This window comes from Erinaceus europaeus, chromosome 6 (assembly GCF_950295315.1).
Source record: "Erinaceus europaeus chromosome 6, mEriEur2.1, whole genome shotgun sequence".
Classification (NCBI taxonomy): domain Eukaryota; kingdom Metazoa; phylum Chordata; class Mammalia; order Eulipotyphla; family Erinaceidae; genus Erinaceus; species Erinaceus europaeus.
Genome location: NC_080167.1, coordinates 58,641,557 through 58,668,665, shown reverse-complemented (window position 1 = coordinate 58,668,665; position 27,109 = coordinate 58,641,557). Strand labels below are relative to the sequence as shown.

General features: G+C 39.2%; 1 protein-coding gene across 8 annotated transcripts in view; it reads right to left on the bottom strand.

The window, feature by feature from the left end:
- MLLT10 (MLLT10 histone lysine methyltransferase DOT1L cofactor) overlaps positions 1-27,109 on the bottom strand; it is a 192,956-nt gene that overhangs the window by 13,534 nt on the left and 152,313 nt on the right. For all 8 annotated transcript variants that reach the window (XM_060192261.1, XM_060192262.1, XM_060192264.1 and 5 more), the window contains 4 exons: positions 21,399-21,577; positions 6,860-6,980; positions 5,399-5,471; positions 1,985-2,139 (listed from right to left, as the gene is read on the bottom strand). In XM_060192261.1, coding sequence (XP_060048244.1) covers positions 1,985-2,139; positions 5,399-5,471; positions 6,860-6,980; positions 21,399-21,577 — 528 coding nt within the window. The remainder of the gene's footprint in view (positions 1-1,984; positions 2,140-5,398; positions 5,472-6,859; positions 6,981-21,398; positions 21,578-27,109) is intronic.

The window sequence follows — 27,109 nt, the reverse complement described above, 5'->3', positions numbered from 1 at the left end:
ACTCTGGTCCCCATTGCAATCCCTTCCCCTCTCTCTCACTAATAAGTAAATCTTTTCTAAAAAATGTTCATATACAAAGCATAAGAAAGACCGTTCCAGGCAGGGGTAGATAGCATAATGGTTATACAAACAGGCTCTCATGCCTGAGGCTCCAAATTCCCAGGCTCAATCCCCTGCACCACCACAACCCAGAGCTGAGCAGTGCTCTGGTTAAAAAATAATAATAATGAAAAGAAAAAAAGACAGTTCCAAAGTGTTCAAACAAGCAAACCAAAACTACCTAGTGGTTCAGGGAACTTCCATTTTCAAAGACAAATGATGTGATCATTACATTTCCATCAAAATAAAAGTCTACTTAAGAAGTCAGTGTTTTGTCATGAGTTTTAATTAAAAACATATTTAAAATGAGAAAGGGTTGTGCCACTGCCCTTTGCCACAGTACAAAGCACACACTTGTTATATGGTTCAGCTGAGAGTGCCACCAGGCCAGTGAGCAAACTCCCGGCCAGCAGCTCATGCTGATCCACACATCCTCCAGCAGGGAGCAGTGTGTGAGCACCGCAGCCCCTGGCTTAATTCCCAGAGAAAAGCACCTCGATTTCTGCAAGAATAATCGGTTTCTGCTCAGTCTCAAACACCGATTCAGTTCCTTGCACAGTCTGGACCTCTCCACTGACAACACAAACTACAGTTGCTTCATTCACCGGACGTTAAAAAGGACATTTCCAAAGCTGTTTATTAAAAAGTTGCACTTGTGTAAGGTGCCCATGGGGCCTTCAAGTCACATCTCAACGGAGATGGCCATTTTCTAAGGATCTGACTTTTATCCCTCCTAGACTCCACAGAGCAAACCTCAGTGCACCTAAATGAGAAGCAGTGAGCTAGACCTGTCCTCCGGCACAATCTCCTCACAATCAGCACTTCTCATCAGGACACCCTTTGACAGAACACCAATTCATTGCACCTGCCACCCAACAATGAACAAAATGTTTTGATAAGTAGCAAAGACTTATATCCCCAAATGATTAAAAAAAAAACAAAACTTTTTTTGTATTCCAAAAATCCATATATGTCCTTACCACCGGGTCACATCTTCACCTGTACTATAATTCTGCTATTTGGACACTTTTAATCCATGGCCCTCCCTAATACTTTAGTCGTAGAGACACTAAATATATATACACATGTAAATAATAATTTCCTATTTTTTTTAACCAAATTATAAAATCAAGAAGTTAGTTGGCCACACATGACTATGTGTTTTTAAAGACAAATAGGTTTTCATGGTCCGGGAGGTGGCACAGTGGACAAGCATGAGGTCCTGAGTTCAATCCCCGGCATCATATGTACCAGAGTAATGTCTGGTTCTTTTTCTCTCTTTTCTATCATTTCTCATGAGTAAATAAATAAAATATTTGAAAAAAAAAAAAAAGGTTTTCTTCAAATAATTACACTATGAGAAGATGTAACTCATGCAAATCAGCAAAACTTAAAAATTGGTAAAAATGAAGTACAATTGATATTAAAGACACAACATATAGTTTATCCACTTAAATACTATATACTTTTATATTTGTAGTTATATATTACATACTATAATAAACAGTGACAATAACTGGTCAACAGATAAATTCTAACAACCAAGCAATTTCTTTGCATTTTCTATGTCATTTAATCTTCAAAACTATAATGATAGGTACATTCTTACTCCCATTCCATAAATGGGAGACTAAAGCACATTAATATTAAGAAACTTGTTAGTAATAGGTAGAGACAGGATTCAATCTCAAGTGGCGCAACTGTAGAATGGAGTCTATTAAACCATGACATGGTTTCTCGCTATATTAAACTTGGATCCTCATTTCATTGCTATTTTTGAAGTATGGCTTCTTCATCTTCTTCACCTGTCTATTCATCTATCCATCCAACTATCTATCCATCCACCATCTCTATCTTTCTTTTAAAACAACAAGAGGATACTTACTGTCACTAGGAGTACCCTGTTCTAGTAAAAATTGCTGTCCTTCACTCCACTGCCTCTCCAAAAGCTGCTCTATGCTGGCTGCTACTGGAGGCAGATTTTCCAAACTGCTGTTGCCTGGTTGATCATAGCGAATCTGTAAGCTGCTTACAGGGGATCTGTTGAAGACATTAATGCTCAGGTTAAACAGGAAAATCCTTTGGGGAGTGCATGCAGTGATTCTCACCTTATGCTGACGCTCTTCTTGTGCAAGTTTTCTGGCATCATGAGTCCTGTGCTAGAGAAGGATAAGACCATAGTCTACCCTGAAATTCGGTGATCATTCTCCTTCACCAAATAGTAAAATCAAGGAAATAACTGGGCATCCTTGATTGTTAAAACTACTATAAAATATAAGCACACAATTAACAATATCTGAAGTAGGCTATAAAGATAACTTGATATAGGTTTATAAGACAAGAGGGGAAAATAAGACTAGAAAGACTTTAAAACAATTTACCATAAGAGTTCCACTAATCTGCTTGACTGTGCAACATATCAGACTAATACAGTGCAGCTACATTAATATACAGCACATTCTAATTTACAACAGAAGCTCAGTACAATTTTAACAATGTTTTTTAAATGCCTTGTATTATAAACTTAAAATTACTTACTATCACTGTTAACATTCATTATGGATACCAAACAGTTTAATTTGAACCCTTTATAGAAATATTTCTAAAACATCTTCTATCTGTACTTCAGATGCTAATGGCTTGATCATTGCTTTTAAAACAAATACTACTTATGTTAATGAACATGTTACAGCCTCTCATCCACTTTTTGTTCTCAATTAGTAAATGTGGTCAATTCTGGTCTCCAGCTTCTACACTAACATACATATTAGCAAAGGCCTTTGGAGTTTCCAGTGTTTCCACATAATTATCACATAAGATTTTCACACCAACCTCGTGAAAAGTCATATTGGTTCCATTTATATATGAGGAAACAAGACAGGGCTTTTGTGACCAATCCAAAGACACACAACCACTGATCAATTACAGAGCTAGGGCCACTTTGGTCTTCTAACAACCAACCAATATTTTGCCTCTGTCTTAATATGCTCTCTGAAAATCAAATAAATGAGGCTCTTTATTTTATATGTGAACATCATGTGCTACAAACAGTTGGTTTGAATAACATATTATAGTGGATAATTCAGGTTACATTTCAGACTGATTTCTAATGGTAACAAAGTTGGAAGAATATGCTAAAATAATGTAGTGCTATTTGTTTTTATTAATTTCTATTTGGTAGGGGCAGAGGGCAGCATAATGCATATATAGAGAGAGGACTTTGATGCTTGAGATTCTGAGGTCCCAGGTTTCATCCCCAGCACCACCATAAACTAGATTGCGAGCAGTTCTCTATTCTTTCTCCCTCTCTCCCTCAAGTAAAAGTTTTTTTAATTTACTTTTTTAAATTTTATTTGGTTAATGAAAACCAAAGAGCTACACTAAATAAAGAAGCATGTAAGAACACTAAATAGTTTCTGAGTAGCTTACATGGTATTTCTATAAATGTGAAAGGTAAGCACAGAAATTGTTCTTCCACTAAACAAATAAAAAACTCATTAACTTCTTTTTTTTATTTTTAGATTTTATTTATTTATTAATGAGAAAGACAGGAGAGAGAAAGAACCAGATATCACTCTGGTACATGGGCTGCCAGGGATTGAACTTAGGACCTCGTGCTTGAGTCTAATGCCTTAGAGCCACTGCACCACCTCCCGGACCACAAACTTCTCTTTTCAAAAAGAATGAAACAGTAATAGTGGTTGGTAGTCTGAGCATAAAATTAGAGATTAGCAGGGGTCAGACACTAACGCACATGGTACAAAGCACAAGGACCGGCACAAGGATCCTGGTCCAAGCCCCTGGCTCCCCACCTGCAGGTGGGTTGCTTTTTCTCCCTCTCTGTCTTCCTCTCCCCTCTCAATTTCTCTCTGTCCTTTCCAACAACAGCAACAACAATGAAAAACAACAACAACAACAACAACAAATTATAGATTAGCCAAATGATGTTACCATTATATTTATCAGATTCTTAAGTTTCAAAAGAAGAAATACCCAATTTTCTGCAGAAATCAACTATGAAGAGCAATACTTTTAGCATTTAGGAATTATATAGGAAAACAGAAATACTAGATGTACTGCTAGCAAAGCGTAAATTTAAGTTATTGGACTATTCTCCTTGATAGCAAAGATCTTCCTAAAGAGATAGTCACCAAAATGTATCAGCAATACTGATATTCAAGGTAGTCATCACAAAATTTTTAATAGAATTTTTTATATTTTTTATTTCAGTAGTATATTTTTATGAATTTTATTATTTAAATCAGACAAGAAAGAATCTCATATCAGAGAGAAAGAATAAGACATAAAACAAAACAGAACATCCACCACCTGGTACGTGTGGTACAAGGGCTTGAACCAGAGCCTCAGACATGTAAATCCTGACCTCCACCAGCTGATCTAGTTCCCTGGCCTCTCTAATTTCTCACAGATGAAAAAAAAAGGCTCTATGCTTTCCCCTCCCACTCTGCATTCTTACCCAGGCTAATAACATGCTTGAGGAGGAGTTTTACAAAATCAAGAGAACAGAAAAAGAAAACAAAAACAAAAACATGGTAGAAGACGTAGAAGCTGAAACAATAATTAACAAGAAGAAAGTCCTAACACAAAGTTAGGCTGTATTCTATAAACTGGCAACTTACCTTTCTCTGTAGTAAGAAAAAGGACATGTGAGGCACTGAGATCGTGGCTCAGAGGAAAAACCAGCCTTTCCAATCTAACTCTTAATAGTGTGCTCACCTAACAGGAATATACATTTTGGTAGCCTCATGTGTTTTTTTTTTTTGTGTATTGCAAAGAATGATATTTGAACAAAATAAGGTTATGTATATCCTATACTTTGATTCAAATCATTTGAAGAACTGAAAGAATTTTAGTTTATTTACTGAGCAACAGACCAACAGGTTAAGTGTCCAGAGGGACCTAAAACTAGAATCCAAAATTGGAAGTTTTGAGTCTGTAGCTTTGAGATTTTAAGACTATTATATGATTTAAAAAAAAATTACCCATATTAATAGTACCAGCAAGTGAAAAATAAAAACAAAAGAGTTCAGATTGACTGGGAATCTAAGAAATGTACCTCTAAAAAAAAAGTTTAGAAATGTATGTGTTTATGTTAATATCCAAATCCAAATGAAAAATTCAAAAGAATCATTTTTCTAGAAATGTCTAGATATGCTTTCTCATCTACAGAGTGCTTTTATAGCTTCACAAATGTACACTTTGCTGATATCAGATAAAGAAGTTTCAAATCTCAGGATGTTTCTCCTGCTTATACTTTGCAGTGCAGAATAACACTTACCTTGGTGACAGGCTTCCTCGTGGGGAGCTTCCTCTGCCAACAAGGCTGCGGCTATTGTCTCCAAGATCTTGATCTGCAGTGTAAATAGTACAGAGCTGATAAACTGACTCTTACTGGATAAGAGGTTTTAAGCCTTTGCCCTGATTTTCCTTGAAACATACTTAAACCTTTACCACTAATTCTCAGTAACTAGGAAAGGTAGAAGACCTAGTATGTTCCTAGTTTAGAATTGCTGAACTGTGGACTTGTAAGGTGTTGTCCCTACAAGTTTTTTGAGTGTGGAAGGCCGTGGATTATGTTCTGTTCTTTCATTCCTTTCAATTTACAGCACAGAAGCATGGTTTGCACTTGCAGTACCCTCCCCTCAGCCACTTTTAATTTCTACGGTTAAAGTAATGAATCACAGCTGTGGACAGCTAATCTGTATGCTTATCACAGCAAATCCTTATGCTTTTTTTTTAACACTTTGCATCCCAAGACAAGTCATAAAATACATGTTTTACACATCACACACCAATATTAAAATCAGAAAGATTATATGGATCCTCAAGTACAGAATAATGTTAAAGGGTGGGGGTAGACAGATAACATAATGGTTATGCAGAATAAAGTTATATAACATGACTAGCCAAATTAGGAACACAAAATTTTTAGACTTAAGAAGAAAAAGAAATTATTAAAAGTAGTCCTTAGGTAAAAATTATCTATCTCTGCTTGAAACGTAACTTGTATTTCTCTTAGTTCTTTTTAAAGTCACCCTATCTGGCCCCTTTCAAAGCTGTCCTCCCCTATTTTGAGTAAGGTAACCTCTGACCCTTAAAGGGTAAAGACATGACTGATCCATTCTTGGTGAACTGTTAAACCCATTCCCTTCCCCCAAACAGGCATGACTACTTGGACATGTCAACAAATCCTTAAGGGTGGGATGAAACAAAGCAAATCCAGTGGCTCATTAAAACAGTACAAGAGGCAAATGCTACAAAATGTCAACTGGCAAAAATTCACAGGATTACTAAACACTGTAGAAATTCTCTAACAGGATTTTTTTTTAAAACCAAGTTTGTGTAATGCAATTTCATGAATTATGCAAATAAAGGTTTAGGCTATTCACAGAAAAGCCCAGTGTTATGTTACTTTCATTGCACAGAACTGAGAACTGAACACATCAATCACAAAAGTCACAGGAGACATTGTTGCATTCCTGCCCGCTGATGGCTCTGCTTAAACATTTACATTTCAGAGGGTTAAAAAAAAAAGAAAGGAAAGAAAAAGCACATCACTGTTTTGCAGCACAGCATATTATTTACTTGCTGCAATTGCTTTTTTTTTTTTTAAAGACAGAATCCTATATTAACCATGCCTCTAGACTTTTCACAAAAAATGAGCCTAATGGGGAAAAAGATACATTGGGGTAGAGGAACAGAATTTCAGGTTTAACTTGTGTATATATAGAAAACTTACCTGTTTGATTGTTCTCAGACTGAGCTATAAGAGCTGCGGCCATTGATGAAGTTGAATTTAATCTATTTCCATATATGTGAGATGGTGCCTGGCTAAGAGAAGATCCAGGAAGGGTATTTGCCTAGATAAGAACAATCACACAAATGAATGATCTACATTTGAAAATATCTTTAAATATTTTCTTCTAACAGACCTATTTTCCACATCCTAAAAGTTTAAGCAAAAATTTCTGACGTTCTGAAGAGTGAATTTCACCTTTTAAGTAACTTATTATTCAAATATTTCAAATTTTGAAGTCACAGCACTCCAGTTTTTTAAAAGGGAGATTTTTTGCAGTCAAAATGAACGAACTACTCCTATTTTAAAGCCAAAGTATCAATACCAAAACCCACTGGCATGGTGACCATGTGAACATATAATTAATTATCTAATCTTATTAAACCATTTACAAAATAAGGGTAGGTGAACAGATGTCTAACAAATGCTTCAGTTTCTCATATCACAGACTGCCTGAAGAGGTCAAAAGGTCCAGCTCCTACTTTTAGTATTTTAATTATGCAGAACCATATTTCCACTTCTTAACTCTATCATTAGCAAAGCCTGCACACTATTTTGTTACTTCCTTTTCTGATAGACTTGGAAGCCTGCTGCTTTTTCTGTTTTGTTTTGTTTTTATTTTAAAAGGAAGCAAACAAGCATCACAAGTATGTTTTCTATACAATGCAGGGCTCAACGAATCACAGCTTTGCCCTGACCCCATATAAGGCACTGTCTCTTTGGCAGGATGCCAGTTCTACTGACTGAAGAGCTGGTCCAAAGTTTGTAATTCATTCATGTTGCTAACCACAATTCTGAAGGCCTCTACTGGGACCTGTGCCAAACAAGGGAAAATGAACCCTTGAACAGATGAAGCAAAGGAGCCTGGCCAAAGTCTTGCGTAATCCAGTGTAATAAAAATGCCTTCTTTGATGTGAATACACTCTCCCACTTTCCAAGAATATTATAACCTTAAAATGTGGCATTTTAGAAGCAAATCTCTTATAAGCAAAAGACTTGCTCACAGAGGCCATTACTAACTTGAAATAGTTTTCAGATTTATAAGTACTACAAATATTCAAATAGACTCCATATTCTTTTTCATGAATGAAGTCAAATTGAAGCATTTATAAAATGAAATCATTACACGCTTATTTAAAAACCAATTTTTGGGAAATAATTTTATAGTATTGAAGCACTTCTAATACGATGAACTTGGATAAGGGAAGAACAAAACATGTGGGACTTTCTAACATGGTAACTGCACATAAGCACCCTGTGACACCATAGATACAATATGCAAAACATTACAGAGAATAAACTACTTTGGGTGGTGGTAGGTAGTACAGTAGTTACTGAAAGACACTCTCATGCCTGAGGCTCTGAAGTCACAGGTTCAATCCCCTGTACCAACATAAGCCAGAGCTAAGCAGTGCTCTGGTGAGAGAGAGAATAAACTACTTCTGCAAAGATTCATAAGTGACATTTTATTTTGCCTTTTGCCAACTTAAGAAGCATGAAAATAAGATTTCAGGCTGGGTGGTGGCACACCTGGTTGAGTGCACGTGTTATAGTGCACAAGGACCCAGGTTCGATCCCCCAGTCCCCACCTGCAGAGGGAATGCTTTGCAAGTAGTGAAGCAGTATTGCAGGTGTCTCTCTGTCTCTCCCTATCACCCCCTTCCCTCTCAATTTCTGGCTGTCTCTATCCAGTAAATAAAATAAAGATAAAAAATTAAAAAAAAATAAAACAAATAAGATTTCATGTTCTTAGAACTGGTCTCCATCAGTAAGAATCTGTTCTTGCTTTCTAGTGTTCCAAAGGGTACCTGTCTCATAGTCCAACTTTAATATCTAAATTCACTATGCAAATTTCTGGGTTTCACTTGCTGTCTTATTAAAGAGGTATACAGAGGGAGCGGGGTGGTGGTGCAGTGGGTTAAGCACACATGGCGCAAAGCTCAAGGGCTGGCGAAACGATCCTCCGGTTCGAGCCTCCGGCCCCCCACCTGCAGGGAGAACACTTCACAAGTGGTGAAGAAGGTCTGCAGTTGTCTATCTTTCTTTCCCCTCCTCTCTCGATTTCTCTGCCCTATCCAACAACAATGATAGCAATAACAACAAAGACAAACAACAAGGGCAAAAGGGGAACAAATAATAAAAAACTTTAAAAAATAGTTTTAAAAAAAAGAGGCATACAAAGACATTCAGTTTGTACTATAAAGTTCTATTTAACTGTCAATTTGCCCTCAGTAAAAGTGGAGTCATATTTTTACTTCAAGGTCATACAAGAGACTGTGTAGTCATAGTTGAAAAATAAAATAGATCAGGACCGGGGCAGGGCAGTGGTGCACCCGGCTGAGTGCACATGTTACAGTGCTCAAGTACCTGAGTTCAAGCCCCTGGTCCCCACCTGCAGGGAGAAAGCTTCAGAAGTGGTGAAGCAGCGTTGCAGGTCTCTGTCTCTCCCTCTCTCTCACCACCAGGCTATCTCTATCCAATAAATAAATAAAGACAATAAAAAAGTTTTTTAAAAAGGTATTAAAAAAAAAAAAAAAAGACCAGGGCCAAGCAGTGCCGAGCACACACGTTACAGTGAGCAAGGACCAGGTTCAAGCCCTTGTCCCCACCTGCAGGAGGAAAGCTTCATAAGTGGTGAGGCAGAGCTGTCACTCTGTCTCTTTCCCTACCACCCCACCCCACTCAATTTCTCTTTTGCCTCTATCCAATAATAAATAAAATAAAAAGATTGAATGAATATTAAATTCTTTAAAGAATGAATAAATAAAATAGATACTTCATAAATTGAAGGACAGTAAGATGTTTTTTTCCCTGAAAGTCTTTTGCACAATCATTATGCTGTTTCCCCAGCCCCCAGAAATTGGTTATTCATGGTAATAAAGAATGTGTTCTTAGTTTATTTTATTTATGTTTTTATCTTCACTGGGGCTTCAGTCTCATATATATATTTGCCTCCAGGGTTATTGCTATACCTGCACTACAAATCCACTGCTCCAGAAAGCTATTTTTTCCCTTTTGTTGACCTTATTTATCATTGTTATTGCTGTCGTTGTTGGTGGATAGGACAAAGAGAGGGGGGAAGAAAGAGAAGGGGAGAGAAACATAGATACCTGCAGACCTGCTTCACCGCCTGTGAAGCGACACCCCTGCAGGTGGGGAACTGGGAACACAAACCCAAATCTTTAAGCCAGTCCTTGCGCTTTGTGCCATGTGTGCTTAACCCGCTGCGCTACCGCCCAGCCCCCATAAAAAATTTTTTTAAAAGGGGAGTGGTGTGGTGTACTTGGTTGATCACACACATTATCATGCACTAGGGCTCAGGTTCAAGCCTCTAGTCCCCACCTGCAAAAGGAAAGCTTCCCAAGTGGTGAAGCAGTGCCATGGGTGTTTCTCCTCTCTCCACCCCTCTAGATTTGTCTGATCAAAATAAATTTTTAAATCTTGAATATTAAAAAAAAAAAAAAAGAATATGGTTTCCTAGTGCCAGGGGAGACTGAATAAAGGGGACCCATAAGATACTGAAACTGAACTGTTTATACTGAGAAAACTTAGTTTGGACATGATAGCAGCACCTATTGCTCAGCACTTAGAATGCCTGTGAGCCTAGGTTCAGTTTCTGACACTACCACATGCAAGACGTGAGCAATGCTCTGATCTATCCTATATATATATATAAAAAAAAAATCTGAAAAATTTACATTAGAAATTTCTTATTTATTTTACTTATTTATTCCCTTTTGTTGCCCTTGATGATTCATTGTTGTAGTTATTATGTTGTTGTTACTGATGTGGTCGTCATTGTTGGATAGGGCAGAGAGAAATGGAGAGAGGAGGGGAAGCCAGAGAGGGGGAGAGAAAGACAGACACCTGCAGACCTGCTTCACCGCTTGTGAAGCGACTCCCCTGCAGGTGGGGAGTCAGTGGCTCGAACCAGGATCCATACGCGGGTCCTTGCACATTAGAAATTTCACCTCTGGGAGTCGGGCTGTTGTAGCTCAGCGGGTTAAGCGCAGGAGGCACAAAGCACAAGGACCTGTGTAAGGATCCGGTTCGAGCCCGGCTCCCTACCTACCTGCAGGGGAGTCGCTTCACAAGAGGTGAAGCAGGTCTGCAGGTATCTTTCTCTCCCCCTGTCGTCCCCTCCTCTCTCCATTTCTCTCTGTCCTATCCAACAACGACGACAACAATAAAACAACAAGGGCAACAAAAGGGAACAAATAAATAAATATTTAAAAATAAATAAAATAAAATAAAAAAAGAAATTTCACCTCTGGTGGTGCAGGAAGTGGTGCAGTGGATAAAACATTAGACTCTCAAGCATTAGGTCCTAAGTTCAATCCCTGGCAGCACATGTACCAGAGTGATATCTGGTTCTTTCCCTTCTCCTTTCTCATGAATAAATACAATCTTAAAAAAAAAAAAAAGAAATTTCACTTCTGAATATGTCATAGTAATATTATTATGTATAAGTAAATAAGAAGCTTCATGCTGCAGCCATACAAAAAAGAAGTTATAAAAGGCATTATGCACAATTAACCTGTCAATAAACATAAAGTCAAATGATTCAAATAAGTTCTGCTTCTTCAAGCTTTCTAGCCATTACTGGAAAATTACATCAAAGTATATAATTATATCAAAATACACTTTGTGTATTTGGTTCACTGGCCTGTTTCTTTGTGTATAATACACATATCATAAAAACTGTGAGAATTTGGCCAATATGTCAAGGACTTAAAAGATTTGAATGGTAGGTACTGCAATTTTAGCATATTTTAGAACTATTTTCAGAAGTCCTTATAGCTTCCATCTTTTCTTTCTTTCTTTCTTTCTTTCTTTTTTAAGAATTTATTCATGAGACAGACAGAAGGAGAGAAAGAACCAGACATCGCTCTGGTACATGTGCTGCCAGGGATAGAACTCAGGGCCTCAATGCTTTATCCACTGTGCCACCTCCCAGACCACTATAGCTTCCATCTTTTCCATTAACTCCATTAAAGAATAAAGAATATAATTTAGGGAGTCGGGCTGTAGCGCAGCGGGTTAAGCGCAGGTGGTGCAAAGCACTAGGACGGGCATAAGGATCCCAGTTCGAACCGGCTCCCCACCTGCAGGGGAGTCGCTTCACAAGCGGTGAAGCAGGTCTGCAGGTGTCTATCTTTCTCTCCCTCTCCTCTCTCCATTTCTCTGTCCTATCCAACAACGATAATACCTACAACAATAAAACAACAAGGGCAACAAAAGGGAATAAATAAAATAAATATATATTTTAAAAAATATATATAATTTACCGGGAGTCGGGCAGTAGCGCAGCTGGTTAAGCACATGTGGTGCAAAGCGCAAGGAGCCGCATAAGGCTCTCGGTTCAAGTCCCAGCTCCCCACCTGCAGGGGAGTTGCTTCACAGGCGGTGAAGCAGGTCTGCAGGTGTCTATCTTTCTCTCCTCCTTTCTGTCTTCCCCTCCTCTCTCCATTTCTCTCTGTTCTATCCAACATTGATAACAACAAAGACAACAATAATAACTACAACAGTAAAAAACAACAAGGGCAACAAAAGAGAATACATAAATATTTTTTTAAAAAAGAATATAATTTACCAATGATATTCACAGGCTATATGTGAAAACATATTTCCCTTACAAAAATTAGATGTAATGGCTCATTATGCAATACTTCAATCTGCATATTCCACAAAACAGAAATACTGAAACTATAATATAAGGATTCAAGTATTTAAATGACTTTTCATATTTCTTGTATTTGCAAACATAATTTGGACAAAAAAGTTTTGCAGGAAAAATTGGAGAACAATGAAAAGTTGCCTCCATTCTCTAACTCAATTCAAACTTTGCACTGTGAAGCACTCTCATAACAGACCCCATTTCTGTGTCAGCTTCTACCAGTAAAGCTTTAATACTCAGCGTGTGATGAGAGATGAAACCAAGTGTGAACAACCTTCAGGTCCCATGAGTAGGCTGACTGTTAAAGCTGTCAGGTTCAATTGCATCATTCCACATCATTCAATGCCCCAAACTGCTCCCTAATTGTTTAGAGCTTAACATATTCAAAACCACTATTTAGACTAATGCTGAAATGCTCCACAATTGAATTTCTATATAAAGTAGTGGGAGGGATTAAATTGTAGTTAAACCATCACTGAGCGCTCATGATTGGAAAAAAGGACTGTACATAATAACGAACCAATACTGAGCAAGCTTCCTAATTGGTTAATATCTCATCAATGTATCACCTATCTTTTGAGGAGGAAAAAGGGCTAACTGAAATAATTTAAAAACAAGAAATGAATGGCCTTAGTCAACAGCTGAATCTAATATAGTTAAAATTCAAGTATAAAACATGTTAACCAGGAATTACAAGTTTTAACAAAAAAAAAATGTTTCCGTACAGATATTCTCTCTGGTAAATGGCCTGTTGCTGTAAAATTTAAAATCAATAATGTCCTATAATAATGGTAACAACATTCCAACCTAATCAATGCAACAAGTATCATCTCCGCATGCTTCACCTCAGACTGTACAGAGACATCAGGCATGGATTGCCAACCCTTCCTTCACCCTCATCACTCAGGTGAGACCTTTCCTTTCATAGGATTCTCTAATTCCATTCCAGGAGGTTCACTTCCTAACAAAGTCCCAAAACCTAGACATAGGCCAGGTCCCGTAAGATAGAGCATATGTTCACATGTATCCATAAATTAGGGCAAAATATATACCTGAAAGCAAAACTACACAATAGTCTATAGGATCCTGGTTTGAGCCCCTGGCTCCCTATCTGCAGAGGAATCGCTTCACAGGCGGTAAAGCAGGTCTGCAAGTGTCTGTTTTTCTCTTCCCCTCCTCTCCATTTCTCTCTGCCCTATCCAACAATATCAATAACAACAATAATAACTACAACAACAATAAGCAACAAGGGCAACAAAAGGGAAAATAAATAAATATAAAATTAAAAAAAAAAAAAAAAGACCTTGCCCTCAACCTGGATCAACAATGGTAGAGAATGTTCCATCCTCCGAAGGGAGGCTGGACAACACACTCTATGCTACACCTGAGGAAGATGGGTCGATACTGGGGCAGCATGGAATGTTCCTACTCATGACCACAGCTCAGATCTATAGGGATGTAGAGGTCACACAGGCTCCTAAGCTAATTATGGGCCCCAGATCACATCAAATCGATGGGGTTTATAGTAATATTTATACCCCTTTCCCATATGAGGGAGCTCTTCCCTGATCCAGCTTTCTGGTCCTTTTCCCAGCCATGACATCATCTCCCCAGACAATATATAGGATCTACCTGCATATCGGATTTCAGGCTCAGGGAAAAAACACAACAACACTAGTATAACTACAGGCCTTTGAAATGTAACTAAAAGATGCCTACTAGCTATCTACAAAATGAAGGACCCCCCAACACTTCATCTGCACTATTCCAGCCTTTATGTCCATGATTGTTCAACAATTTGTTTGGCTTTGTATATTAACTCTCTTGTCAACCACCAGGTTCCAGATGCTAGCAGGATGCAACCAGACTTCCCTGGACAGACAATCCCACCAGTGTGCCTTGGAGCTCTGCTTCCCCCGAGCCCTTCCCACTAGGGAAAGAGAGAGACAGGCTGAGAGTATGGATCAACCAATGCCCATGTTCAGCGGGGAAGCAGTTACAGAAGCCAGACCTTCAACCTTCTCCATCCAACAATGATCTTGGGTCCATACTCCCAGAAGGTTAAAGAACAGGAAAGCTACTAGTGGAGGGGATGGTATATGGAGGTCTGGTGGTGGGAATTGTGAGAAGCTGTACCCTTCTTATCCTATGGTTTTGTCAATGTTTCCTTTTTATAAATAAAAAATTAAAAAGATAATAATAATGGTAACAACAGTATAACAACCATTCTGAAGTTCTTTATGGTCTGCAAAGTACATACTCTCATTTGAATTTGACAATGTAATTGTATAGAGGCAGGACAATTATTAAATGTATTATAGTTTTCACATGAGAAACAACTTATACCCACAAATTTCAAGACCTGCTCAAGGTTACACTAGTGAGTAGCAAAACTAGAACCCAGAATTTCTAATTATTCAATTTCTGTTTTGCATAGTGTCACACAAAGAAAAATTCCCATAATAAAAAATTTTTTAAAAAGGGGGACCGGGTGGTGGCACACCTGGTTAAGCGCACATGTTACAGTGCTCAAGGACCCGGGTTCGAGCCCCCAGTCCCCACCTGCAGAGGGAAAGCTTTGCAAGCAGTGAAGCAGGGCTGCAGGTATCTCTCTCTCTCCCGCTCTATCTCCCCTACCCTCTCGATTTCTGGCTGTCTCTATCCAATAAATAAAGATAATAATAGAAAAAGAAAAATTCCTAGCAATGCTTTTCAAAGAGGTACTTATTGACACAGAAACAACACATAGTTGGGAAACTCACTTTATGTACTGGTTAGTAAGACAGAGAACAGGCTTAGGAGCCAGACCGTCTTGAATCCACTTAGTTCTGCACCATTTACCAATAATGTGGCCTTGCACCATTCCTTACTAGCCTTTCCACCTCCATTAGTAAGTGAGGTTACAAGGCATTTGTAAAAACTTATTTTGTTCCAAATGCCATTGTGAAATTATTTAAAACATTTCATCCTGACCACTCAAGTCAAAGATCCCCTGAAGCCATGTGGTCCTGCCTGAAAAACAATCATTATCACAGAGTGAAAATGTTATACAAAGAATCATGAGGAATTAAAAAATTACAAAGACATACTAAGCAAGATGATGCTTGAAAATAAATACCATCAATGACTACAGTACAGGTCTCAACAAATCTGCAAGACATTAGTCATTAAGATATCGTTAAAGCTTTATTTATTTTTTTTGGTTTTTTGTTTGTTTGTTTTACCAGAGCACAGCTCAGCTCTGGCTTAATCAAGGTGGTGTGCGGGAGTGAACCTGGGACTTTGGAGCCTCAGGCATTAGTCTCTTTGCATAACCATTATGCTATCTACCCCCACACTAAAGTTTTATGTATGTAACAGACTATGAGACGAAACAGACAGCAGCACCATTCCAGCATGAGGTGCTGGGAGACAAACCCAGGACCTCACCAAGTACTGTCCTCTATCTGCTGTGTCACATCTTACCAGCCATATCATTAAATTTAAACTGCAAAACACATCAACATCTGCATTTACTAACATAAACATCCATTATCACATAAATAAACCTGGGAAATTTCTCCATTTAAATTATTTTTAAAAAACACTAATTTGATAAGACAGCATGAAATTTAGAGGGAAGGGGGTAGAAAGGAGGAGGGTGGAAGAGACAGAAAGGGAGAGAGATGCCTACAGCAGTGCTTCACCGCTTGTAAAGCTTTCCCCCTGCAGGTGGGGAGTGGGGCTTGAACCTGGGTCCCTTGCACATGGTAATATGTACACTTAACCAGATGTGCCACCACCTGGACCCTCATTTAAGTTACTTTCTTTTTTAAATATTTATTTATTCCCTTTTGTTGCCCTTATTGTTTTACTGTTGTTGTAGTTATTATTGTTGTTAGGAAAGAGAGAAATGGAGAGAGGGGAAAAGACAGACACCTGCAGACCTGCTTCACCGCCTATGAAGACTCTCCTGCAGGTGGGGAGCCGGGGGCTCAAGCTGGGATTCTTACACAGGTACTTGCACTTTGTGCCACGTGCACTTAGCCCACTGCACTACCGCCCGTCTCCCTTAAGTTACTTTTAAACAACCCATTTTAATTGCCACCAAGGTTACTGCTGGGGTTGGCACCGGCACTAAGAATCCACAGCTCCTGGCAGCCATCCTCCCTACCTCATCTTTTTAAAAATTTATTTATTTATTTGATAGCACAGATAGAAATATAGAGGGATGGGGGAGACAAAGAATGAGAGAAAGACACCTGCAGACGTGCTGCACCATAGGTTAAGTCCCCCCCCATAGGTGGGGAGTGGGGGTTAAAGCTGGGTCCTTGCAAATAGTGTGTGTACACAAGTGGGTGTGCGACCGCTGGGCCGCCTAAGAACCATTTTTTAGAACAGTAACATGGAGTAATAAAGGAGCCATGTTTATCCAAATTGTATCTATTAAAATCATTATCTAAAATGAAATCCAGAATGCAGGATAGATTAGGATGTAATTATATCTCATTATACTGTTTTTTCGTTTGTTTTTGGCCACCAGGATCATGACTGGTGCCCGCATGATGACTCCATCATTCCTAAAACCATTTATTTCACCATCTATCATTTTTTAGCTCCCTTCCTTCCTTCCTTTTCCTTTTTTTTTTTTTCCTCCAGAGTTATTGCTGGGGCTCAGTGCCTGCACTACGAATCCACTGCTCCTGGATTTTTTCCCTTTTTGTTGACCTTGTTATCATTGTTATTATTGCTCCATTGCCTGTGAAGGTTTCCTTCTGTCTGCAGGTGGGACCTGGGGACTGGAACCTGGGTGGCTCAAGCATGGCAATGTGTGTACTCTCTTGGGTGATCTACCTCCAGGTCCTTCATTATACTGTCTTAAATTCTACTAGTCATCCTTTAAAAACAAAACAAAAAACTTGAATTCTACCAGATAGAATAGAATGAGTGCAGATCTGAGAAATAGTGGAATCTGAAAAGTAAGAAGAAAATAATATACACAAACTAATTTATATTTCTGCCTATGATGCGACAGAGCACATCATTAAAAAAAATCCTATCAGAAATAATTCTATTTCCCAATACTAATAATGTTAAGACATAATTGTAACTGCATTATTGATACTGAACCGAATGAGCCCTGAGCCCCACACATACAAACCGTGTGCTGCTTGTTAAGACATCTCCTTGGCTACTAATATGCAATTAATCTAAAACTAAATATGTCAGATTGGGTTATCAAACATTTTCAAAGTCTTTTTTCTTTCTTTCTTTCTCCCCCCCCAAATAAAAGCCACTAAACATCACATTTGGTCTCCTTTTTCTCCTGCTAATAGCACAAATCAAGCCATTTTCACTTTTTAATTTCTATGAGCTCTACTTAGTCTTACCTCCCATTCCCCTCTCTAGAGACAGCAAACAAGACAAACAAGAGGGTTGTCTACCTTACTTAAAACCAAAGTCAGAGATAAAGAATGACCCCTGGATTTTTGTCCTGCTGGCATCAAACTAGTCAGTAAAATTTACTTTCATTAAGTTTTCTGGGAGGAAGGAAATGAGACAAAACAATCATCGAATTTAAATTTCTATTTTTTCATTTGTATATGCATTGATGGTATTTACTTGCTGGTGTATGTAATGGTTTTCATAATTAATGCAACAAGACTTCTATAATTACATGTTAAGTATTGATAATTTTAATTTACCCACTCATAGCACTGCTTGCTTATTTTAAATCAACCAATAAAGGGGGAGTGCACACACACACACACACACACACACATATATACACCCTAAGTAAAAAGCTGAGATGTGATTAACTAAACAATGAATTGCATGGTTAGAAAACAAATAGGACCTAAAGAAAGTTAAAAAAAAAATCTGTCATTTTGAAAAGAAAATTCAATTATCAGGTGTATCTTAACTTTAAAGAGTTCTATCCAAAATTCAATTTGTTCTCTCAGTATTTTGTGTGTTCTTCTTTGCACATGGCCTAGGAAATGCACACTCAATACCAATAATATTGTCTCAGGCTGCTAAATTGAAGCAGTTCAGCACTCAGTTCAACTGAGAGGTCACCGTGCCTCAGTTGCCTGGAGACTGATAGTTGCTACAGAGGCAGCAGATAAGCCAGGAGAGATCAGCTTCAGCTTTAAGGCAGAGAGCATTTGCTGCTAGACAGAAACACACATGCAGTTGTCTCAGCAACTGAATCTAACTAGATGGTCATATTTATAAGACATCATCTCAGTGAAACATGGAAAGAGGATAAACAGACAAGATTTTAATTGGACTAGAATCCTGAATTCCTTGCAACTACGATTTCTTTGTTCTTAGTTGAGTCATTTGGAGTGGAATCTTCCCTCTAGCTATGAATTTCTCAACACCACTCCCACCCCCACCATCTACCTCCCTAATGCCAGAGCCTCCCCCCACAAACCACAAACAAAATGAATAAGAAATGAGTTTTGCTTTATTTCATCCTGGAATTAATTGGAATAATTACAACAAACGTCCATAAATAAGAGAAAATCTCAGCAAAAATGTTCATTTAGAGACTTTGCCCAAAACTATAATGCTATCAACAACATAGGGTTACACTTAAATAAAAGAGATAAAACTAGATGAGTCATTCTCTCTATTCTTCCACACCCATTAGCCCCAAACTCATATTAAAGCTGCAACAATAAGGCTAGTGAAGAGAGCTGGAGAAAAACTCACCAGAAATAGTCAAATCCACTTTACTCAATTGAACTCTCATGTTCAAAGATAGTACCACTAATTTGCTGTGTTGTACTGCCGATTGTTTATTCTAGTATCTGAGCTGGTTATTATAGTGATGACTGCACTACATCATTGCATACTTTAAAATAACCCTAATGTTGTGCTCTGACGTACAGCTTGGGGAAAATGTACATGTGTATGCATATGCTATAGGCCTATATAATGGAAATCAGGAACACATGCATAAAACCCAAATTTATAGAAACTTAAAGCTAGTTATGTAGTTGCCACTAGACCTTTGCCACTGACCGTTTTCTTTTTTTTCTAATTTTTTTTATTATTATCTTTATTTACTGGATAGAGACAGCCAGAAATTGAGAGGGGAGGGGATGATACAGAGGGTGAGAGACAGAGACACCTGCAGTGCTGCTTTTACCACTTATGAAGCTTTCCCCCTCCAGGTGGGGACCAGGGGCTCGAACCTGGGTCCTCATGCAGTGTAACATGTGTGCTCAACCTGGTGCACCACCACCTGGCCCCCACTTACCATTCTCCTGAAAAGCTACACTACTAGAATTCTAAGTAAAATGAAAATCAAATTATACAGAACTCAAAATAAATTTTAAAATATACAAACATATACTTTAGAGGAATTTTTAATTTATTACCTTTGGGGGAAAGGAGGTAGTTTTATAATTTACTGTACTACTAAAATAATTCAGGGGCCGGTCGGTGGCATATCTGGTTGAGTGCACATGCTCTATGCATAAGGATAGAAATTCAAGCCCCAGATCCCCATCTGCAGGAGGCGGTTCTCCATCTGCAGGCGGGAAATTTCACAAGAGGTAAACCAGGCATGCCAGTTCCTCTCTTTCTCTCACTCTTATCTGACCCCCACTTCATTTCTCTCTGTCCTATCAACTTTAAGAGGGGTAGAGTGGGTTAGAGGGAATGGTCGCCAGGAGCAGTGAATTTGTAGTGCAGGCACCAAGCTCCGGCAATAACCATGATAGCAATTAAAAAAGAAAGGAGAAAAATGGAAGGAACTCAAGAGTATGAGTTTTCTGACTTGACTCTTGCCATTAAAGAATTCCTATGTAAAGGGCCAGGCAGTGGCGCACCTGGTTAAGTGCACACATTACAGTGCACAAAGACCAGGGTTCAAGCCCCTGGTCCCCACCTGTAGGGGGAAGCTTCACAAGTGGTAAAGCAGCACTGCAGGTATCTTTCTCCCACTTTATCTCCTCCTCCCCTCTCAATGTCTCTGATTCTATCCAATAGTAAATAAAATTATGAACAAAACAAAACCAAAAAAAAGAAAAAAACTCTGAAAAAAAATTCCTATGTAATATATGTCTAGCAAGTTAGACAAGATTCAAAGCAGATGAAAAGGAGGGCCAGGTGACGGCACACTGGGTCGAGCACAGTTACCATGCACAAGGACTCAAGCCTAAGCCCCAAGTCCCCATGTGCATTGGGGAGGCTTCAGAAGTGGGAGTGGAGTGAGCAGTGGATCTGTTGTACAAGGACTAAGAACCGAGCCCCAGAGATAACTGTGGCGGCAATGTGAGTCAAAACAAATTAAAAAAATGACTAAATAAATGCAAAACCAACAAATTTGCTATTCATGTTACACAGAAACATCCATTATCTCTCATGAGAAAAACATAGTACTTCAGTGGATCATTCACTTATAGTCGCCATTCATCTTATGGTCTCCACCAGTTTCTTAATTTTTTAATCTAGACAGCAAGTACCCCATAGTATTTGCAATTTTTATAACTATAAAATGCATTTTTAACTACAGAAGTCCAAACTGACTCGAGCTTTATAAGTTCTACTTATTAAAGAATAAAACTCTCCAATTATTTTAAATTCAAACAAAATTAGAAACTCAGAAATTGGAAATAATCAGCTAATTCTTTTTCACTAGTATCATGTAGAGATGTCTGGTATTTTCGAGAACAAACCAATGTTACTTGAGGTACTTTATAAATACCTGCAGGAAGTGCCACTTCGTTTCCCTTTCTGCTAGTCAAACTCACATTCAGAAGTGACAAGCCAAACTACCACATGTTCCTCCTTAGCACTACAGTAACTTACCTGAGTCGTAGCAACAGCAGGGGTTGCAGATGATGCAGCTGATGGGGAGAGGGCTCCCACTTGTTGCAAATGCCCAGAAGACTGCTGAGGTAAATGAGAGCTGGATACAGGAGTACTAGATCCTGAGCCAGATACTACACTTGGAAATGATACTGCTACATCATTGCTGTTATAAATACCTGCAAAAAAACCCCAAAAAAATCTGACTTAAAATATTTAATAAGTCAAAATCTGTCAGACACACATTAAGAAAATATGCATATTTCATCACTCCCCCAATGACAAATTTTATTGTTGATGGAAAAAAGACACAGTAACTGAATGAATATTGAGCTTTCATAAAATACTAGTCTTAAAAAAAAATTGTGGGCAGTGGTAGATAGCATAATGGTTATGCAAACAGACTCTCAGACCTGAGGCTCTGAAGACCCAGGTTCAATACCCCATACTATAAGCCAGAGCTAAACAGTGCTCTAGTAAAAAAAAAAAAATTTTTTTTAAAAATCTAAGTCATTTTCATATGTGAAAAATAGTGTTCATAGCAGATAGAGATGCATCAGGAAGCCGTTTGTAAAAATAATAAGCATTTAGGAATTCCTAAAAGCAAAGCAAAGTTTCTTTTAAGTAGGGGGATTAAGCAAAGTGACATGAAGACCAACTGATATGCCTTTCAAAATACAGACACTTTGATTTAGGAAAGGCTACGGGGGTGGGGAGTGGGACAGCGCACATTTCATCATACTCAAGGATCCAGGTTCTAGGCCACGCTCTACAGCTGCAAGAATACTTCATGCAGTGATGCAGGTCTGCAGTTGTGCCTATCTTTCTCTCTCCCTCTCTATCGCCCCCCCCTCCCTCTCATTGTCTCTCTGTCCAGTCAAATAAAGAGATGGAAAAAAATGCCCTCCAGGTGTGGTAAATCTGTAGTGCCAGCACCAAGCCCCTGCAATAGCCCTGGTGGCGATGGAAGGATGGAAGGATGGAAGGAAGGATGGAAGGAAGGAAGGAAGGGAGGGAGGGAAGGGAGGGAGGGAGGGGAGGGGAGGGAGGGAAGGGAGGGAGGGAGGGGAGGGGAGGGAGGGAAGGGAGGGAGGGAGGGGAGGGGAGGGAGGGGAGGGAGAGAGGGAGGGAAGGGAGGGAGGGAGGGGAGGGAGAGAGGGAGGGAAGGGAGGGAGGGGAGGGGAGGGAGGGAGGGAGGGAAGGGAGGGAGGGAGGGGAGGGAGGGAGGGAGAGAGGGAAGGAAGGGAGGGAGCTTGATATTTTGGCAGGACACAACTATGAGGATGAAGGAATAAAGGTTCATTGTAGTGATGGTCAGAAGGTGGATGAATAAACAGAACCTGAAAAATGGTCTACTCAGGGTAGAGGTAGATAGCATAATGGTTATGCAAAGAGACTCTCATGTCTGAGGCTCCAAAATCCCAGGTTCAGTGCCTTGCACCACCATAAGCCACAGCTGAACAGTGCTCTGGTAAAAATAAAATAAAAAGTCTACTCAGTTACTCAACAGGGTATATGAGTAGGCCTAAGAGTGGTGGGGCACAGAGGGTGAAGAGATAGTAACATGCATCAAGTGGTAGCACCCACCTCTAGAAATGGTGCAAAGATGAGCTGCTTGAAAGCATCTGCACGGCACCATGGGTAATAGAGAACCCAGAGGAAGAAGTGAGTAAGGGGAGGCAATTCATTCCACAAAGTGTATGAGAAGTATGGGTGGGAGTAGATAACACAATGGTTATGCAAACAGTCTCTCATGCCTGAGGTTCCAAAGCTCCTAGATTCAGTCCCACACACCACCATAAACCAGAGCTAAGCAGGGGAATGGGAGGTGGAGGGGAGGAATGGAAGAAAAGAAGGCAAAGGTAGAAAGCATAATGGTTATGCAAAGAACTCATGCCTGAGGCTCCAAAATCCTTGGTTCATACCGGTTCAAGCCCCTGGCTCCCCACCTGCAGGCTTCACAAGCCTTGAAGCAGGCTGCAGATGTCTTTCTATTCCCCAGTCTTCTCCATTTCTCTCTGTCTTATCCAACAAAAGGACATCAATAACAATAACAACAATTAAAAAAAAAAAAGGGCAACAAAAAAGAAAAAAAATAGCGTCCAGGAACAGTGGATTTGTGGTGCAGGCACCCAGCCCCAGCAACAACACTGGTGGCAACTCTGTCCTACCCAATAAAAATGGAAAAGATGGCTGCCAGGAGCCCTGGATTTGACTGGGGCCCAATGATAACCCTGGAGGCAAAATTAAATTTAAAAAAAAGCAGCAGTCTGTTGGACCTTGGGATAGGGCTCAGATTCTATAATCCACTAGAGCCCTGTAATTCCTCACTTTTTTAGAGGAAGAGATCACAGCACTACTCAGCTCTGACATTACTGAGTTCTGTACTCCAATGCTGACCATTCTCCCCAGTTCAAAATTCCTTACTCTTAAGCCCTTTTTCACTCACTTATGACCAGTAGTATTTGATTTACAAGTCCCGATACAAAAACTGGTCAAAGCAAAGGGATGGAAAAACAGGATCACCCAGGTAAAGTCTGGGGCATGACCGAGAAAACAGGACCAGTAGTAAAGAAAATAAGGAACACTACTATTGGGAGAATAAAGAATGAAAGATCACAAAGAACAAAGTAAGAAAACTGAGAGAATCTTAGGAACTTAGAAAATCTCAAAGGAAAAGATCAAATGAGTCTATTGTTGACTTACAAAGCCAAGGGGGAAAAAAGTTGGTGTCAGTAAATTTAAAGGTAAAACCCAGCAAGATAGCTCTTTTAAGAAGTTTGGCAGTTAAGGATAGAAAACAAGTAGCGGGAGTCGGATGGTAGCGCACAGAGACTCTGATGCCTGAGGTTCTGAGGTCCCAGGTTCAATCCCCAGCACCACCATAAGCCAGAGCTGAGCAGTGCTCTGGAAAAAAAAAAAGTTATTTACCCCACAATTCACTCAACAAATAAACAAGGTAACAATAGACAGCAAGAATTTGTTCCAAGAACATATAATCTCAAAGCAGAGATAGTAAGTATTCACGAACTATTATATCAGTGAATGGTAGGTACTATAAAAAGTACTAATGCCATAAAGGATAGCTTAAGCTCAGAGAAAAAGAATGGGGAGGAGTTCCAGGAAACTCAGCTTTTTCAAAGTACCTTTAAGGCTAAAATATTGACTACCAAGTTGCTTATAACACTGAAAAAACATTATTTTACATGGAATCTTCAACATCTAAAACTAAAAGGCAAGTTAGCTTGCAATTTTTTTTAGTAACGCACCATGCTAAAATCCAAAATTCATAGTAAAAGATGCTGATTGAGACAAAAATATTATCTCTCCCAACTAAAGGATCTTAATTGAACTGCTTCCCTGCTGAGTCTGCGTATTGTTCATATCTAGAAAGCCAAGATAATATATACCGTAAAGGCTCCATGGAATAATTTGACAATACCCAGTCTCTAGCCATGACTAATAACAAAACCAAGTTTCCCTGAGTGGTAGCTAGTTATTTTTGAATTAATGCTGTAATTAAAAATTATTTTTAAGTTAGGAAAATCAAACATTAAAACTGTTGTTTCCTCTACCACCCCCATCACTGTAATTACCATTACCACGTTATAGCAGATCATGAAATTATAATACTGAGAAGCAAAATTGTGGTGATTAAAGACCTTCAATCCCCAAACTTAAATCTGTTTTTCATATTGAAAAAAAAAAAACATCATAGAGCTAAATGTGCAGTGCCGTGACCATACCTTTGAAAGCGAGCTGGTAGTCCAATTACTGCTACAAAATAGAAACCATTTCCTGACAAAATAGGTGGAGTCAACATGATGTACCTCCTCCCCAAGAACAGCAATTTACACTAATACATGGCACGATCTGCATAAAAACAGGCCTGAAACCCAGCCCAACAAGCTTCCATTGGAAGGGACAAAAGGACAGCACCCAGGTGGTGAGGACACAAAAGAGAAGCCCTTCCCCAAGAAAGAAGCCCCACAGTGCAGCAACAAATCACAATCAGGAAGGGATATTTACGATAAGGAACTTTAATCTGGGAAGCAAGGGGTCAGTTTTTAGGGAATCCTTATAACCCCATCTCATTAGGACCCTACACAGCTCTGGGAACTTCGGGCTGTATAAGCCAAGTGGGAGTCACAGTAGCCACCTTCTGACAACCTCAGCTACCTTGCTGAGAGCAGTTTCTAGTATGCACCATACTGGAATTCAGTCTCCACAGGCAGATTCTCAGAGGAAAGTCCACCAGGAGCTAGCAACAGATTTACTGGGGACTCAGAAGCATTTACCAACTAACTCCTGGCTGACAAACACACTTGGCCCTACCCTAGCCAGCCGTAACTGGGCAGCCTTACAGCCAGCAAGCCCTAGTAGTTCTCTCAGAATATAGGCACGCAGCTGCCCTGCTCCTTTGCTGGCCCAGTCTATCAGACTCCCCCCACTTGCCAGTCCTGGAGCACTATCAGGCCTGAGCCACCTTTCAGACTTAAACTCCTGTCCAAGGCAGCCTAGCGACTGCTGACCACTTGAAACCACAAAACCCTGGCTTCTACTCAAATTGGCTCAACCTCAGTGCTATCTTCAGGGCACTTGTGACCTCAAACCTACGGCTGCTGCCAATGTACATTAAAACAGACTCCTAGCCCAGGTTTCTTTTGCAGCACCAAACATAATGAGAAGAAATTGCTTGCACTGATAGATCAAGATAATAGCCTAGAGGTGGGGGTAGATTGCATAATGGTTATGCAAAGAGACTCATGCCTGAGGCTCCAAAACCCAAAATCCAATCCCACCACCACCATTAGCCAGAGCTAAACAGTGCTCTGGTATAAAAAAAGTTTGTTAATTAAAAAAAATAAAGACAATGGGTAAGAGTAGATAGCATAATAGTTATACAAAGAGACTCTCATGCCTGAGACTCCGGAAGTCCCAGGTTCAGTCCCCCACACCACAATAAGCCAGAGCTGTGCAGTGCTCTGGTATTTGCCTCTGTGTCTTTCTGTCTCTGCATCTATCTCAAAAATAAATAAATAAAATTAAAAAGAAAAAAATAAAAGACATAACAATGATACTAATAATAACAATAAACAAAAAGGGCAACAAAAGGGGAAAATTAAAGACAATAGCCTAGAGAAAACTCCAAATTCAACAGAACTCCATAAAATTCCTAGACTTCAGAACTAAGATTCTAAGGATGTACACTGAAATGAATTCAATGAAAGAAATTCAACAAAGTTATAAAAAAAAAAAGGAAGGAAGGAAGGAAAAGAAAAGTTTCCTAATGTAAATCAGAGAAATAAAGAACACAGTAGCTTATCTTAAAAAAAAAAAAAAAAAAGGCAATAGGGTTGGAGAGACAGTATAATGGTTATGGCAGGGCAGGGGTAGATAATATAATGGTTATGCAAACATCTCCCATGCCTAAGGCTCCAAAGTCCCAGGTTCAATCCCCTGCACCACCATAAACCAGAGCTGAGCAATACTCTGTTAAAAAAAAAAAAAAAAAGACTTTCAAGCCTGAGGCTCTGAGGCTCTGAGGCTCTGAGGCCCCAGGTTCAATCCCCAGAGCTGAGAAGTGCTCTGGTCCTCCTCTCTCCACATCTGTATTTTTTAAAATCTCTATTATTAAAGTAAATAAAATACTTTAAAAAAATACAGTAGAGAAGTCTACAAGTAGAAAGAAATCAAAGAAAGATCTAAGC